Source organism: Giraffa tippelskirchi, chromosome 3, assembly GCF_054371585.1.
Source record: "Giraffa tippelskirchi isolate mGirTip1 chromosome 3, T2T-mGirTip1v1.2.pri, whole genome shotgun sequence".
In the NCBI taxonomy this organism is placed as follows: domain Eukaryota; kingdom Metazoa; phylum Chordata; class Mammalia; order Artiodactyla; family Giraffidae; genus Giraffa; species Giraffa tippelskirchi.
The window spans coordinates 191,602,846-191,616,392 of record NC_137277.1 but is presented as its reverse complement, the minus strand read 5'-3'; the positions used below and the strand labels follow the sequence as shown (position 1 = coordinate 191,616,392).

General features: G+C 54.9%; 1 protein-coding gene across 1 annotated transcript in view; it reads left to right on the top strand.

Moving 5' to 3' along the window:
- The first annotated feature begins 686 nt into the window (after positions 1 to 686).
- PADI3 (peptidyl arginine deiminase 3) overlaps positions 687 to 13,547 on the top strand; it is a 29,304-nt gene continuing 16,443 nt past the window's right edge. The window contains exons 1-4 of the mRNA XM_081580950.1: positions 687 to 817; positions 7,953 to 8,133; positions 10,371 to 10,443; positions 12,632 to 12,693. Of these exons, the coding sequence (XP_081437076.1) occupies positions 726 to 817; positions 7,953 to 8,133; positions 10,371 to 10,443; positions 12,632 to 12,693 (408 nt within the window). The 5' untranslated portion in view covers positions 687 to 725. The remainder of the gene's footprint in view (positions 818 to 7,952; positions 8,134 to 10,370; positions 10,444 to 12,631; positions 12,694 to 13,547) is intronic.

Genomic DNA, 13,547 nt, shown 5'->3' with positions numbered 1-13,547 from the left:
TCAGTTCAGTTCAGAAATGCTATAGGGCTGCTTGTAAAAAACAAAACCAAAAAAACTCCAGGGGATTTCCCTGGGGGGTCCAGTGGTTGAGACTTCACCTTCTGGGGCAGAGAGTGCAGCTCTGACCCCTAGCTAGGGAGCTAAGGTTGCACATGCCACAGGACGAAAAAAACCAAAACATAAAACAGAAGTAACATTGTAACAGATTCAATAAAGACTTGAAAAATGGTGCAAATCAAAAAAAAAAAAAGACTCCAGATGCTTATCAGGCTGCTTATCAAGTTGGAGGCTGGACCTGGGGATCTGCATTTTCATCAACTTTCCCAGCACTGCAGAGACGCTCCCCACTAAAAGCATCTTGTCTCTGAAAAGACAGAAAAAGGGGGTGAAGAGGCTGAGAGTGGAAATCGAGAATGGTCCCCTGATCAATACCCCGCACTTCTGACCCGTCAAGGGTCCTGGTGCCTCAGCCAGGTATCTAAGGGACTTAACTTTCTCCCTTTAAAGTGAGAAATTAACTGTCTGTGGGCCTGGGTGGGAGCCACAGGTTCATATGCAAACTCCCGGCTTCTTCCCGCCAATCCTGAGCTCTTGGCTCTGGGAAGGGGCTGGGCTTCCAGGACTGGAGCCAATGAGCTAGCACCTGGGGCTGGAGGGGCGGGGCCAGGGTCTTTTAAACCACATGCCAAGGGGCGTCTGAGGCTCAAGCCGGGGTAGAGACCAGCATGTCTCTGCAAAGGATTGTGCGCGTGTCCCTGGAACACCCCACCAGAGCCGTGTGCGTGGCTGGAGTCGAGACCCTGGTGGACATTTATGGGTAAGAGCCAGAAGCCCGCGGAGGTTGCGGGCCCCTGGTGCCAACCCCCTGGGCTCTCCCTGCAGGCCGTCTGGGAAGCTTCCTGACTTGGCTGCCCTCTCCTGAGTCTTGGCCTTGGAACAGCAGCCAGTCGTGGAAGGAGGTCTTTGCCTTTCTCAGCTGGGCTTCTTCAAGACCCCAGTTAGCGGGGCGTGAAGTGTGGGAGACCGAATGGGGGTCAAAGGCCCTGTAGCTCTGATTCAGGGCCTCGGAGGCTGCTGGGCACTTTCCCCTATCCTGACGATCCTGCAGGCTGGGCTGGCGGTTGGAGGGGGTCTCACTGGGCACACAAGACTAGGAAGGGGGGTACGCACACCCCCAGCTTAGGAGCTCTGCAAACTGGGCATCAATCCTTTTTAAAAATCACTTTTACTCAACATAGCACTTACTCTGTGCCAAGCACTGTTCTAAGAGCTTGACAAGCCTCTTGAATTTAATCCTTGAACTTTAACTCCCAAACTTGACTTTCACGACAACCCGAGGCACTGAGTTTATTACTAGCTTTCTTTTGCTTGATGAATGCGGAAATGGAGGCAAGGGAGAGCAAGATGTTGGCTCAATCACACTGCTACCAAGTGGCAAAGGCAGCGCTTAAAGCCGTTCATGGTCGTGTTCTCTGCTTTCCGCTGCCTGCCGCTTACAGAGCCACACCCGTGCTTTACGCCCCTGCTACTGCCATGGCCGTGTCCTTAACCCAGAGGCTGGGGGAGGCCCCGGTCTTCTCTCTCTCCCCCAGGAAGGAAAGGAGACTTGGGGCAGGGTTTCAGGAGCTGGGCGCTGGGAACCACCAGGAAGCCGGCTACTTTACTTTTTAAGGCGTACTCAGGGGTCCGAGTTCCAAGGCTGAGCAGGGAGCACCAGTATTCAGGGGCTAGGAGAGGAGAAGCCCGCACCTGCCGTTCCTCCCATCGCCAAGCTCTCCGCCCTCTCCTGAGACGAGCCTGCGCTTCTCAGCCTCAGCGCCACTGGCACGGTCATTCCTTGTTGAGGGACCAGCCTGTGCCCTGGGAGATGTTAAGCAGCGTCTCTGGCCCCTACTCACCAGATGCTAGTGATCACCCTTCACTTGTGATGACCAAAAACATCTCTGGACATCACCAAGTGTGCCCTGGAGGGAAAATCACCCCCTCCTGAGAACCAGTATGTTAAACCAAGACTTAAAACAGTGGAGTGAACTCAGCAGCAGAGACGGGGCTGGTCCCAGGGCGCTAGAGGGGAGGAGGTGAGGAGCTGGTCCTCAGCAGGCTGAGGGTGGGTGGGCAGTGAGGACTGGGAAGGGGACTTGGTTGCTCCTGACGCAGAGCGAAGCCCCAGGTGATGAGGAGGGGTGCCGTGCCAGCTGGCGCCACTGCCTCCCCCAGCTGTGCATGCCCGTGGGGGTGACTCACCTGCCCTGCCTACCCCATGCCCGTCGGGCAGCTGTGTCTCTTGTTTGACCTGCCGCAGGAAGCCTGGGACCAGCTCCTCCCCTGCAGTACTTTCTAGAGGATGGAGGATGGCCTTGGACCATGAATGGCAGAGGCAGCAGTGTCTTGGGGTGATGGGGATAGACGGGCCACCTTAGGGTTCACAGAGGAGGCTGTGGGTGGGACAGTCATAGGGGTGGGGGGAGCCTCTGGCCTCAAATGAGAGACTCTCAGGCCTCCGATAACCAGCCCGTCTCGGAGACGGGGAGGAGCTCCTAGTTTATTCAACCGCACATTCATCAAGTATTAATATTCCTTTGGGATCTAGTGTGTGCCGGGCATGGGGGCACAGTGGTGAACGAGCAGGCGTGGTCTCTGACCTCTGAGAACCCTGTCCTGAAATTGCAGCCAAGGCTGGACCCCCTCGCAGTGGTGCTGTGGAAAGGATTCTTGTGCTGCAGGCAAGCGGGGCTAGATTAATTCTAAAGTCCCTTCCGACTCAGAGATGCTGTGATTCAGCAATCCTGGGTGCTCAGACTGCGGGCATACAGGAGAAAGGCGGTGGACGTGGTAGTCGGTCTTGGCTCTGCCCCCTAAGAGCTGTCTGACCTTGGCAAAGTCACTTAACCTCTCATGCCACTCTTTCTTCATCTGTAGAATGAAGGTCGTAATTATATCAGCGGTGATACCTAGAGGCTGGTGCATGCCAGTCACTGCCCTAGAGTGTGTGTGACTAACGCTAACTAATACTCCAACCCTTCTATGAGGTGGGTACTGTCTTCACCCCCATTTCAGAGGTGATGAAGCTGAGGCACACAGAGGCTAAATCATTTGCCCCGTGTTACACAGCCAGTGAGGAGAGGCAGGGCCAGAATGCAGCCCAAGCACTTTGGCCTTCACTTCAAAGGGCTGTCGGGACGATTGAATGAGATTGTGCATGTAGGGCACGTAGGCGATGCCTGGCATGTGAACATTCAATTATGGTAACTGCTGCCATTGTTACCACCGCCATCATCATTTTAAATATCTTTCCTGGCTCTCTAGACAGCCTCGAGCGTCCCCAAACCATCCACAAGATAGCAGGGAAATAACCTCTGAGCCCTACTGGGAAAAGGAGGAGAGAGATATTAACACAGGCGGAGCAGTCAGGGCAGGCTTCCTGGAGGAAGAGCCTTGCAGGATGAGCAAGACCCCTGGGGGTCTCTAATCACTAGCGGATTAAACCCTGTCTTCCTTCTTTCCACTGAGTTGGAGACGGCCCAGGCTTGGTAAAGGGATTTTGCTCTCCCTGTGACTGATTCTTAGGGAGAAGGGTGACAGACTGGCTTGCAGCCAGGATTGAGAACCGCTGTCCCTAGTTGGAAGGGCAGACAGCTCATCGCGTGCTCAGCAGAGGCGGTCCTACAGAATGAAGAAGCTTGGGCGCCTGGGGCCGGAACCCTGACTGCTGACCCTGGTTCCGTCACCCTTTGCTATGTTACCTTGAGCACGTTTCTGCCCCTTCCTGGGCCTCAGTTTCCGCATGTACCCCAGCGAGGTTGGCATTGAAAAGCGGGTCTCAGGCTCTGCTCGCGGAGGCTTCTGAGCCTCCTCCCCGACGTGACAAAGCAGCTCCCCTGTCTCCACCAGATTCTGTCTGATGTAAAGCTCTGGCCTGCCTGTGCGGAGAGCAGAGTCTGGGAGGCAGACGCACCTTTAACTCTCCACTACTTGGACTTTGTAAGAGGGGTTTGTGTGGCCGCCGTTTTCCAGGGGCAGGAAGACGTAGGATTAAGGAAGGGCAGTGAGTCCTGGACCGCATTCTTCTGGTGAGGTTGATGGAGCTGGGAATCTGGGGACCTCACCGAACAGAGAGGGAAGCTGGTATCCTGAGCGCTCTGGGCCCTGATCGCCTCTACCCCCATGGGCCGGCTCACTGGGGCCTCGGTGGTCATCTTGTCAGCCTTTCTGTTCTCAGCCACAAAGAACCTTTCCCATCAGTTTCCCGGCTCTAAAATTCTAGCTTTGTTTTCCCAGAGGTGGAGGTCCTAAGAGCTGGGAAGGAGAGGGTGGGTTTGGGTTGGCAAGGGAGTGGGGACAGAGCTGGCTTGAGTCCTGGCTCTGTCCCTCATCAGCTGTGTGGCTTTGAGCAAGTCACTGTCATCTCTGAGCCTCTGTTTTCTTATCTGTAAGGTGGGGGAAATAGTACTGACATCCGGTGGCTTGGGGAGCCGTCTGCATCATCACTGTCACCGTCATCCTCACTGTTGAAAGGGTAGACGAGTCTAAAGGAAGACCTGAGCTGTCTTGATGCCCAGGAGTGCGTGAGCTCGCACCGAGTCCCCTCCATGCCCCCTGGGAGGGGGCGGCAGGGTCCAGCATTTCTGAGACAGCCCTCCTTAGCCATGTCCTCAGACTTCACTGGACATCAGTATGGTTTAAAAGGCAGGTTCCAGAGCTCTGCGTGCAGAACTTATGGTTCTGGAATCGGCATTTTCAACAAGTAAGTGAGGTTGATGCTGTGAGGGTGACCAGCTGTCCCTGTTTGTCTAAGACTTTCTGGATCTTAGTACTGAATGTCCTGCACCCCAGGAAATGCCCCAGTCCCTGGCAAACCCGAACTGTGGATCATTCCACCAGGTTTTCCCCAGCATGCACCAGCTCCTAGGCTGTGGAGTCCTGCAGCTGCCTGAGAGGACTTGGCGATGGAGAGGGTCTTGGACTGTCCTGCGTGTGGGGGAGGACACGGCCCCCAGCTGTGTGTGCCCAGGGCTGGGCTGGGGTGCCGTCTGGAGCAGCAGGCTGCACTCGGGGTGGCCTGGCCAGAGGAGGAACTTCATCCAGGTGAGCCTCGGGCCACCTTCCGTGCCCTCCCGGCGCCGGGGAGCCCAGATCCTCCCCTCCTGACGCAGGGCTTCCCCCAGCAGCCGCCGCTTCAGTCTCCCTGACACACAGCTGTGGGGGGTGCTTACACCCTGAACCGGGGGTCTAGGGCGCTGCCTTCTAGTCCGATCTCTTCTGGGCCTCAGTTTCTCCAGCAGGGAAATAACGGCACGGGTTCAGGGGCCTTCAACTTTCACTCATTCCGTTCACTATACAAACGCACTCTTTTCATCTGCTCATCACCCCCACTTCATAGATGCAGACACGGAGGCACAGAGAGGTCACGTCACTCCCTCAAAGCCACGCAGCTAGTGAGCAGTGGAACTGGGATTTGAACCCAGGTGGCCTGGCCCCAGAGTCCTCAGGCTTAGCCACCTCACCATGGCTCCACCGAGTCGCCCCTTATACTCAGGAACCACTGCTAATGCCCCCATTACATAGGACTGAAATGAAAACAAGCTCGTTGCCGCCTGAGTGTGCCCTTGACCTCTGAAGGCTCCGCTTGGAAACCCCTTCCCTTTAGCTGTGTCTCCTCCTTGTCCTTAGTTCACCCCTCGCTCCGTGAAGCTTCCCCAGACACCCCAGTCCCGGTCTCAGCCTGCTCCCATGCGCTCGCCTCCCATGTTCTAATTTACCTTAATAACCCCTTCGCCCTTCCGGGGCCGGTGGTTTTCCAAGACTTCCGCATCTATTATCGTGTTTGAGCCTCATGATTGCCTGAGGTTGGCCCAATGGGTGTCATTACCCCACTTTAAAGTTGAGGTTACAGAGCCCACGGAGACCAGGTGATCTGTTCAAGGTGACTTGGCTGTTGGGCAGCCCGGCCTGGTCTAGAACCTGAATCTGACCCTGGTCCTGGCACCCTGAAGCCTGGCTTCTTTGGGAGCCTCCTGCACAGGGATGCTTCCGTCTTTATCAGGGGTTCCCTGGAGCCTCACAGGGGGCCTGGGCTGGGAATATAGAGGGGAGCTGGGCTGAAATACCCCAGACCAGAGTCTGCAGCCTGGGAACTGGGTGGGCTTCACGTCAGAAGGACCGCCCAGGGTGTGCCGCCCTAGCTGGGGAGGCCTGGGGTCCGAGGAGCACCTGGGTTGTGGAGGGGGCCCTGGGGGCCCTTCACACCTGGGTCCAGCTGCGTGAGTCTTTGTCTCTCTGGCTTCCACACCTGTCTCCCCGTCTCTGTGTCCCCACACCTCTGTGCAGGCCCCCCCGTCCCCCAGTGGCCCGGCTCACAGACCCGGGGCAGAGCAGGCGAGAGCCCTGGGAATGACAGCCTTGGGAGGAAGGTGCCAGATAAACCCGGACACGTGGTTAAACCGGAGATCCAAACAAACAATGAGTAATTTTTTAGTCGAAGGATGTCCCAAATATTGCATGGGATATACTTACGCTAAGATAACTGTTTGTTGGTTACCTGAAATTCAAGTCTGACTGCACGTTCTACATTTTATTAAACCTGGCAGCCCTGCCTGGGAGAAGACACGGGTGTGTCGGCTTCTCCTACCTGGGGAGGACACTCGGCAGGCCGAGCCCTGGAGTGGGACCCCTGATGGAGTACAGTTTGGGCTTCGTATATTTCTCTTTCTATAAAGGGAAGCTGTGCTGAGAAGTGCCACAATCATGCCAGCAGAGGAGTGAAGGAGGCCTCTTTCCTCCCTGTGGAGGCAGAGAAGGGAGAGGGCCTTGGGGCGGGGGGCAACTGTGGCCAGCAGTGCAGCTTGGGCATGCATCTTGCCCATCCCCTCAGTTTCCCCACATTAAATGGGACTGTGCAGAAGATTAGATGAGATGATATTCGGGAAGGCTTAGCCAAGCCCGCCATGGTGATTGTGCAGGGGAGGGGCCCTGGGGGCTTTCGATTTCTGTTGTTATTACGCATGGGTAAGAATGTGGACTCAAGAGCCAGGAGGCCTGGATTTGGATCCCAGTCCTGCCTTTTTCGGAGAAGGCAATGGCACCCCACTCCAGTACTCTTGCTTGGAAAATCCCATGGATGGAGGAGCCTGGTAGGCTGCAGTCCATGGGGTCGCTAAGAGTCGGACACGACTGAGCGACTTCACTTCCACTTTTCCCTTTCACGCCCTGGAGAAGGAAATGGCAACCCACTCCAGTGTTCTTGCCTGGAGAATCCCAGGGATGGCGGAGCCTGGTGGGCTGCCGTCTATGGGGTCGCACAGAGTCGGACACGACGGAAGCGACTTAGCAGCCTGCCTTTTTAATGGATTATGTGACCATACACATAATGAAACTTGAACATGGCTGGCGCATACAAGAGCTCAGCCAATGTCCATCCCTGTTGTCCCCCCGCTGGGTGTGCGCTGCTTCCTCCAGGAAGCCTTCTAGTTCCTCTCCCCACAGAGGCCTCTCCCTATGTGATTCCACTGCCTCCTGACCCATCTGGTTGCCCTGGGCAGGGCTGTCCTCAGCTGGCTTGAAGGCTCTGGGGCAGTGGATGCTTCTTCCCGCATGCACATGGGCACCCTACAGACCATCAGGAGGAACAGACCGATTTCAAACAAGACTCCCAGACCAGCTAGAGCTGGGGAAAGGAAGTCCCAGGGCCATCGGACAGCATGGACTTTTTAACCCTACAATGACTACCTGGAGAACTCACAAGGGAAATGTTAATGAACACAGAACCTTGAAATATGAGACTGTGTATATGTGTGTGGGGTCCAAGTTTGACTCCTAGGAGCTTGCCGGAAGGATCTGAGAAGCCTGGGGTAGTCTGGGAAGGCTTCCTGGAGGAAGCAAGAGTTTGAGCGAGAGTTCAAGCATCTGAACGAGGGCTGCCCTCTAGCACTTCCCATGGCTTGTGTCCTTCCCAGGTCAGTTCCCGAGGGCACAGAGATGTTCGAGGTCTACGGAACCCCTGGCGTGGACGTCTACATCTCTCCCAGCGTGGAGAGAGACCGGGAGCGTGCGGATGCCCGGCGGTGGCACTCTGATGTGGGCTCACAGATCATCGTGGTCATGAACTCTCCCAGCAATGAGCTCAATGACAGTCATGTGAGCGCGCCCCCTTGTCTGGGGGTGACTGGGGGGGGGGACCCAGCTCCACGAGGCCCAGTGCCTTCTCTTATCCAGAATGCAGGGTAGCCCAGAGGGCAAGGGCCTGGCCCCAGAGCCGCCAGCTCTACGACGTACGAACACAAACTATGAGTCTGCTGGCCACTCCCATCACCTCCCTGAGCCTCAGTTTCCCCATCTGTGGCTGTGGGCCGATTCGTAGTCCCCGTTACTGTGAATGAGGGAGAGAAAGCAGCGGTGGAGAGGGGAGCAGCTGCCTCGGGGGCCCCTTCCCTCGGGGCCTCACCTTCCCCTAAGCCGCCGCCTTGCTGACCCCGCTCCCTTCTCAGGCAGGGTGCCTGCCCTCCTCTCCTCTCTCTGCCCACTCAGCCACAACAGCGAGTCTAACAAGGCCGGGCTGGAGGCAGTGTTCTGGCCCCTGGGCAGGGGACATTTAAAAAATGGGGGAGATGGGGTGGTCCCTGAGCTTGGCACAGACGACGCCCCTTAAAGGGGCGGTGGGGGTCAGGTCTGTTGGGCAGGCAGCAGGTTCCCGCTCCATGCCAGGAGTGATGTTTTGGGAAACTGGCCCTTTAAGGAGCACTGACCATGTGCCCAGCACAGGTGGCCGTGACCTCGTCCAGCCCTCAGCACGGTCCTGAGGCGCAGGGTCTGATGTACAGTTCACAGAGGAGGCCACTAAGGTTCAGGGTATCTGTCCCGGGGCCACGTAGCTGGTCAGCGGGAGAGCCAGAACTCAGGGGCCAGACCTGCCAGACTCCTGGGGACAAGCTCCCTCCGTCAGCCCTGCAGCTTTCCCACCCAGGGAGCTGAGTTAGCCTCTCCAGGGAATTTCATGCGGCAGGTGAGGCAGGACTCCACGAATCTATTTTACAACGAGATGACCAAGAAGGGGTGTGGCTTCCCTTCATGTGAAGTCACGTGATTCATGAGTAGCCCAGTGGGTGAGGGTCAGGACAGAGGCCCCTGGAGCAGGGCGAGAAGATGACCCATCCTGCGATGGGGGCCCAGCACTGAGCCAGAGAAGGTGCAGATGCTGCCACTCTCTGAATTCCTTGGCCCCGAGGACCACAGGGACTGAGGAGGGTCATCAGAACGTCCCCTGCCTTTGTCTGGGGTCCAGGTAACTGTGTGTCTGAAGTGAGCATCCCTGCTGGGGCTTGACACACCAGGGTTTGCAGCTGCAGGATTTCGGGGCTCCCATGACTGAGTGGGGAAGACGGGTATCGGTAAATTCCTGAGCCCTCTGGGAGACATCAGAGCCGGAGAGCTGAGGGACCGCATCAGGAGGGAGGGTCCCGGTGGAGGGTGAAAGGGCTCGAGGCCTCCGCCTGGAGCTCGCTTTATCATCAGCCCCGTCTTCAGCCTCACCTTTAACAGCTGTGGGGCGTGTGCTGTGGGCACGATGCCAAACGTCCCACACTTTCCAGCTTTATCCGCACAACCTGTCATCAGTCCCACGGAGCCTTTATCAGCCCGGCTCCACAGTGGAGGAGAGGGAGGCCCAGATGGCACAGTAACTTTCCAGGATATCCTCTCTCAGCTCAGGCCGTCTGACTCAGGAGTGCTGCGCTGGCTGGTACTCACGCCCCCTGCCCTCTAATAACAAGAGCTGGTATTTCTTGGGCATTTCCTACGAGATCAGTCTTCTCCATGGATCGTTTCAAATCTGAACTACCGTCCTCTGATTGTAGGGACCTGTATAAAGCCCATACTGCAGAGGGGCAAACTGAGGCAGCTCAGAAAGGTGAAGGGCCTTGGCCAAGGTCACAGAACCCGGAGGTGCTGGGCTCAAGTAAGGCCTGTCCAAATCCCACAGTTAGGAGGGTGTCCCTACACCCTGCCTGGTGCAAACTCCTCATTTTATTTTGTTTTTTAAAAATGTGTTTATTTATTTGGCTGCACCAGGTCCTAGCTGCAGTACCAGATCCTCATTTTACGCAAAACTGAGATCCAAGGGGAGCAGGGCTTGCTAATCAGACAGGAGTCATAAGCAGCACTGGGACGCAGGTCTCCATGGAATCCCTCACAGACAGTTCCCATTTTACAGATGAGCTAACCGAGGCATGGAAAAATGAGGCAGAGAAGGCTAAAGGAAGAGCTGGGATGGTGGCTCCTGGGAGCTCCTCCCCTCCTTGCCAGATCCTCCGAGACCTGTGCTTTGGGGCCAGGCTCCTAGTTTCAGCCAGCTTGACCCTGGGCCCATCTGTCTACAGGTTCAGATTTCCTACCATTCCAGCCGAGACTCCTTGCCCCTGGCCTACGCGGTGCTCTACCTCACGTGTGTGGGTAAGTCGGGGGCCTCAGCCAAGGGCAGAGTGAAAGTGGTGCCAGGCTGGATAAACACCAGTGGAGTAGAGAACCGGAACACAGACCCAGGCACATGTGGTTATCCTGTGATGCTCAATAAACTTGGGTCCCTACCTTATATCACACTCAGAAACAAACTTCAGATGGGTTTCCTGTATGACGCAGGGAGCCCACAGCCGGTGCTCTGACAGCCTAGAGGGACGGGTGGGGAGGGAGGTGGGAGGACTCGGGTTTAAGAGGGAGAGGACAGATGTAAACCTCTGGCTGACTCATGCTGATGTGTGGCGAGACCATCACAATATTGTCAAGTGATTATCCTCCAATTAAAAATAAAATAAAATTTAAAAAATCCTCCAGGTGAAAGTCAACACTTTAAAGCTTTTAGAAGAGACTATCTCTTCAACTTCAAAGTAGACAGAAGTTTCTTTAACCAGGCAAAACAAAGCACAGGCCATTGGGGCAAGATTGATAAATTAGACTCTGTTGAAATGGAAATCTATACAAGGAGGACAAGTACAAAGTCAGACTACGGAGAAGCAATTTGCAATGTGTATGCCTGGATCAGCGTTTGCAGGTAACGGAGAATGCTGATCAATAAGAAAGAACAACCAAACAATTAATAGAAATAAGCAAAAAACAGAAGCCAGCAAATCACAGTGGAGAAAATCCTAGTGCTCAGAACCCAAATGAAAAGATATTCAACTTAGAGCTGCCAAGGATGTGGGACCGGATGCTCCTTCTACCAGGGGTGGGGTTCACGCTGGGGCAGCCATTTCGGAGGGCAAGAAAGTTAGCGAGAGAGTTGAACGCGCTGTGTCTGCAGGAGGCGTTCTTAGGAGCAGAGCTGCTGAGTTACAGGGAATGAACGTCTCAGGTGTGATAGATACTGCCAGACGGCTCTCCAGAAGGGCCACACCTTTCTATACACCTGCCAACGGCGTAGGGGAGTGTCTTCCAACACTGTGCGTTTCCAGCCTTTCCTGTCTCTGCCCGTCTGAGAGGTTGCGGCTCAGTGTTGCCTTCATTTCCCTCCCTTTAGTTGGGACTGAGGGTGGGGATCTCCCTGCCCCCCTCCCTGGACACACACACCCCCCTTGTTTACTGGAAAATACGCAAACAGAAAAATATGTATGTATTGCTTTTGCCAAAAAGTTTGTTTTGGTTTTCTTAACATCTTATGGAAAAACCCGAACAAATTTTTAGGTCAGCCTGATATGAATGTGTGTGTGTTGGCAGGGATGGGGCATGGGGGGTGCGGATCCAGGAATAGTCAGAGAGCAAACCCTTCAGCAGCCATCACCCAGGTCAAGAAATAGAACAGGGAGCATGACCAGCGCCCCAGAGCACCCTGAAGCCCCTCTCTGGTCGCACCTCGCTCCTTCCCTTCCGGTAACCACTGTCTTGGCGTAAATATTTCCTTTCCTTTCTTTATGGTTTTGTCATCTGAATAGGCACGCCCAAATCATATAGTCTATTTTTGCCTGCCTTTGAGCTCTGTCTGGGTGGGGTCACATTGTACGCGCCTTTTGCCCCACCTTATGTTTGGGAGACTCATCCCCTTGTTGTATGATGGTTGAGTATCCTTTCACATATTTAAAAATCATTTCAATTTTTTTCTCTCTCTCCCTTGAAGGTTTCATGTGTACTGTAAAACTTCCCCCACCTTCTAGGGAGAGCGGTTAAGAAGGTGGGATGGAGGCTGGGATACAAGGGGAAGCTGAGGCTCAGAGCCACACAGCCAGTAGGTGCCAGGGCCTAGGTTCACATCCATGATTGTCTGACACCAAAGCCCAGGCTCACTGGCCCATCCCTGGGAGACGAGGGAGCTTCATACAGACACAGAACGTCCCAGGCAACCCAGGAGCAGGGCAGAGTGTCCCCCAGACAGTGAGGGCTATAGGGGTGCAGTAGAGGGAGAATTCAGGGAAGGCTTGCTGGAGGGGGCAGCATTTGACCTGCGTGTTTGCTCTGACCCTGGATCTTCCCCAAGGCCTTTTTCTCCAGCCCAGGGAGGCAGGCTCCAAATGCTCCCATCTCTGGGCAGTGTCTTCTTGGAAATGACTTCCATTTGTCTGGCCCCAGAATGGGCCCTGAGACTGAGGCTAAAAGGCGGAGGCTGGGCCCCTGGGAGCCTTGTCGTGACTCACCCTCTGCCCTCTCCTTGCAGATATCACCCTGGATTGTGACCTGAACTGTGAAGGCAGGCAAGACAGGGACTTTGTGGACAAGGTAGGCTATCTCAGCCTGGACCCAGAAAGGGGCATGGAGTTCAGAGCTGCTCTAGGCTGGGTTGAAAGGGATGAGGTCATTAGACGTATCCCCCTTCCTCCCAGCTGATGTCAAGGACAGTGGAGCCAACCCAAGAATGGCTGGGGATCTTCTTTCACTGGCAGAAAAAGCATCATCAAGGATTTTTAAGCACATACATGCCCAGCCCTGGCCTAGGTCTCCTTCTGGGGGGACAAGTCCTTCTGGATTTTCAATCTAGGTTGAGGGTTGGGAAACTTTTTTTTTTGTAAGAGCAAGATAGTAAATGTTTCAGGCTTTGCAGGCCATCTTGTCTCTGTTGCAATGGTTTGATTCTGCCAGTGTAGGATGAAAGAGCTATATAGTCAATATGGGGGATAAAAGGATGTGGCAGTGTTCCGATAAAACTTTATTTGGAAAAACAGACAGCAAGCTAGATATCGCTGTGGGAATAGTATGCAGACCCCCTAATCTATGTGAAAAGGAAATCTATCAAGTCTGAAACTATAAAAGAACTTTGGGCTGAATTGTGGTGGCACTTAATACATCGGGAGTTCAGAGGAGGTCACGTTGGGCTTTGTGAGCAACGAATAAGTCCACCTGAGCTGGGCTCCAAAGTTATGCAAGAGGGAGGGCGTTTCAGCTGCAAGGAACAGCGGGAGCCAAGGAGGGAAGATGGATCTTATCCCCAGAAAGCTGCCTATCGGAAAAGGGGATGCTGGAGGCATGACACAGACAGCCATGAAACACGGCTGTGTCTTTGAACCTGACGGTGTGAGTAGTAGGAGCTGCTGCCCTTTCTCTCGTTTCTGGACCGGGAGTCTTTCGGCTCAGGG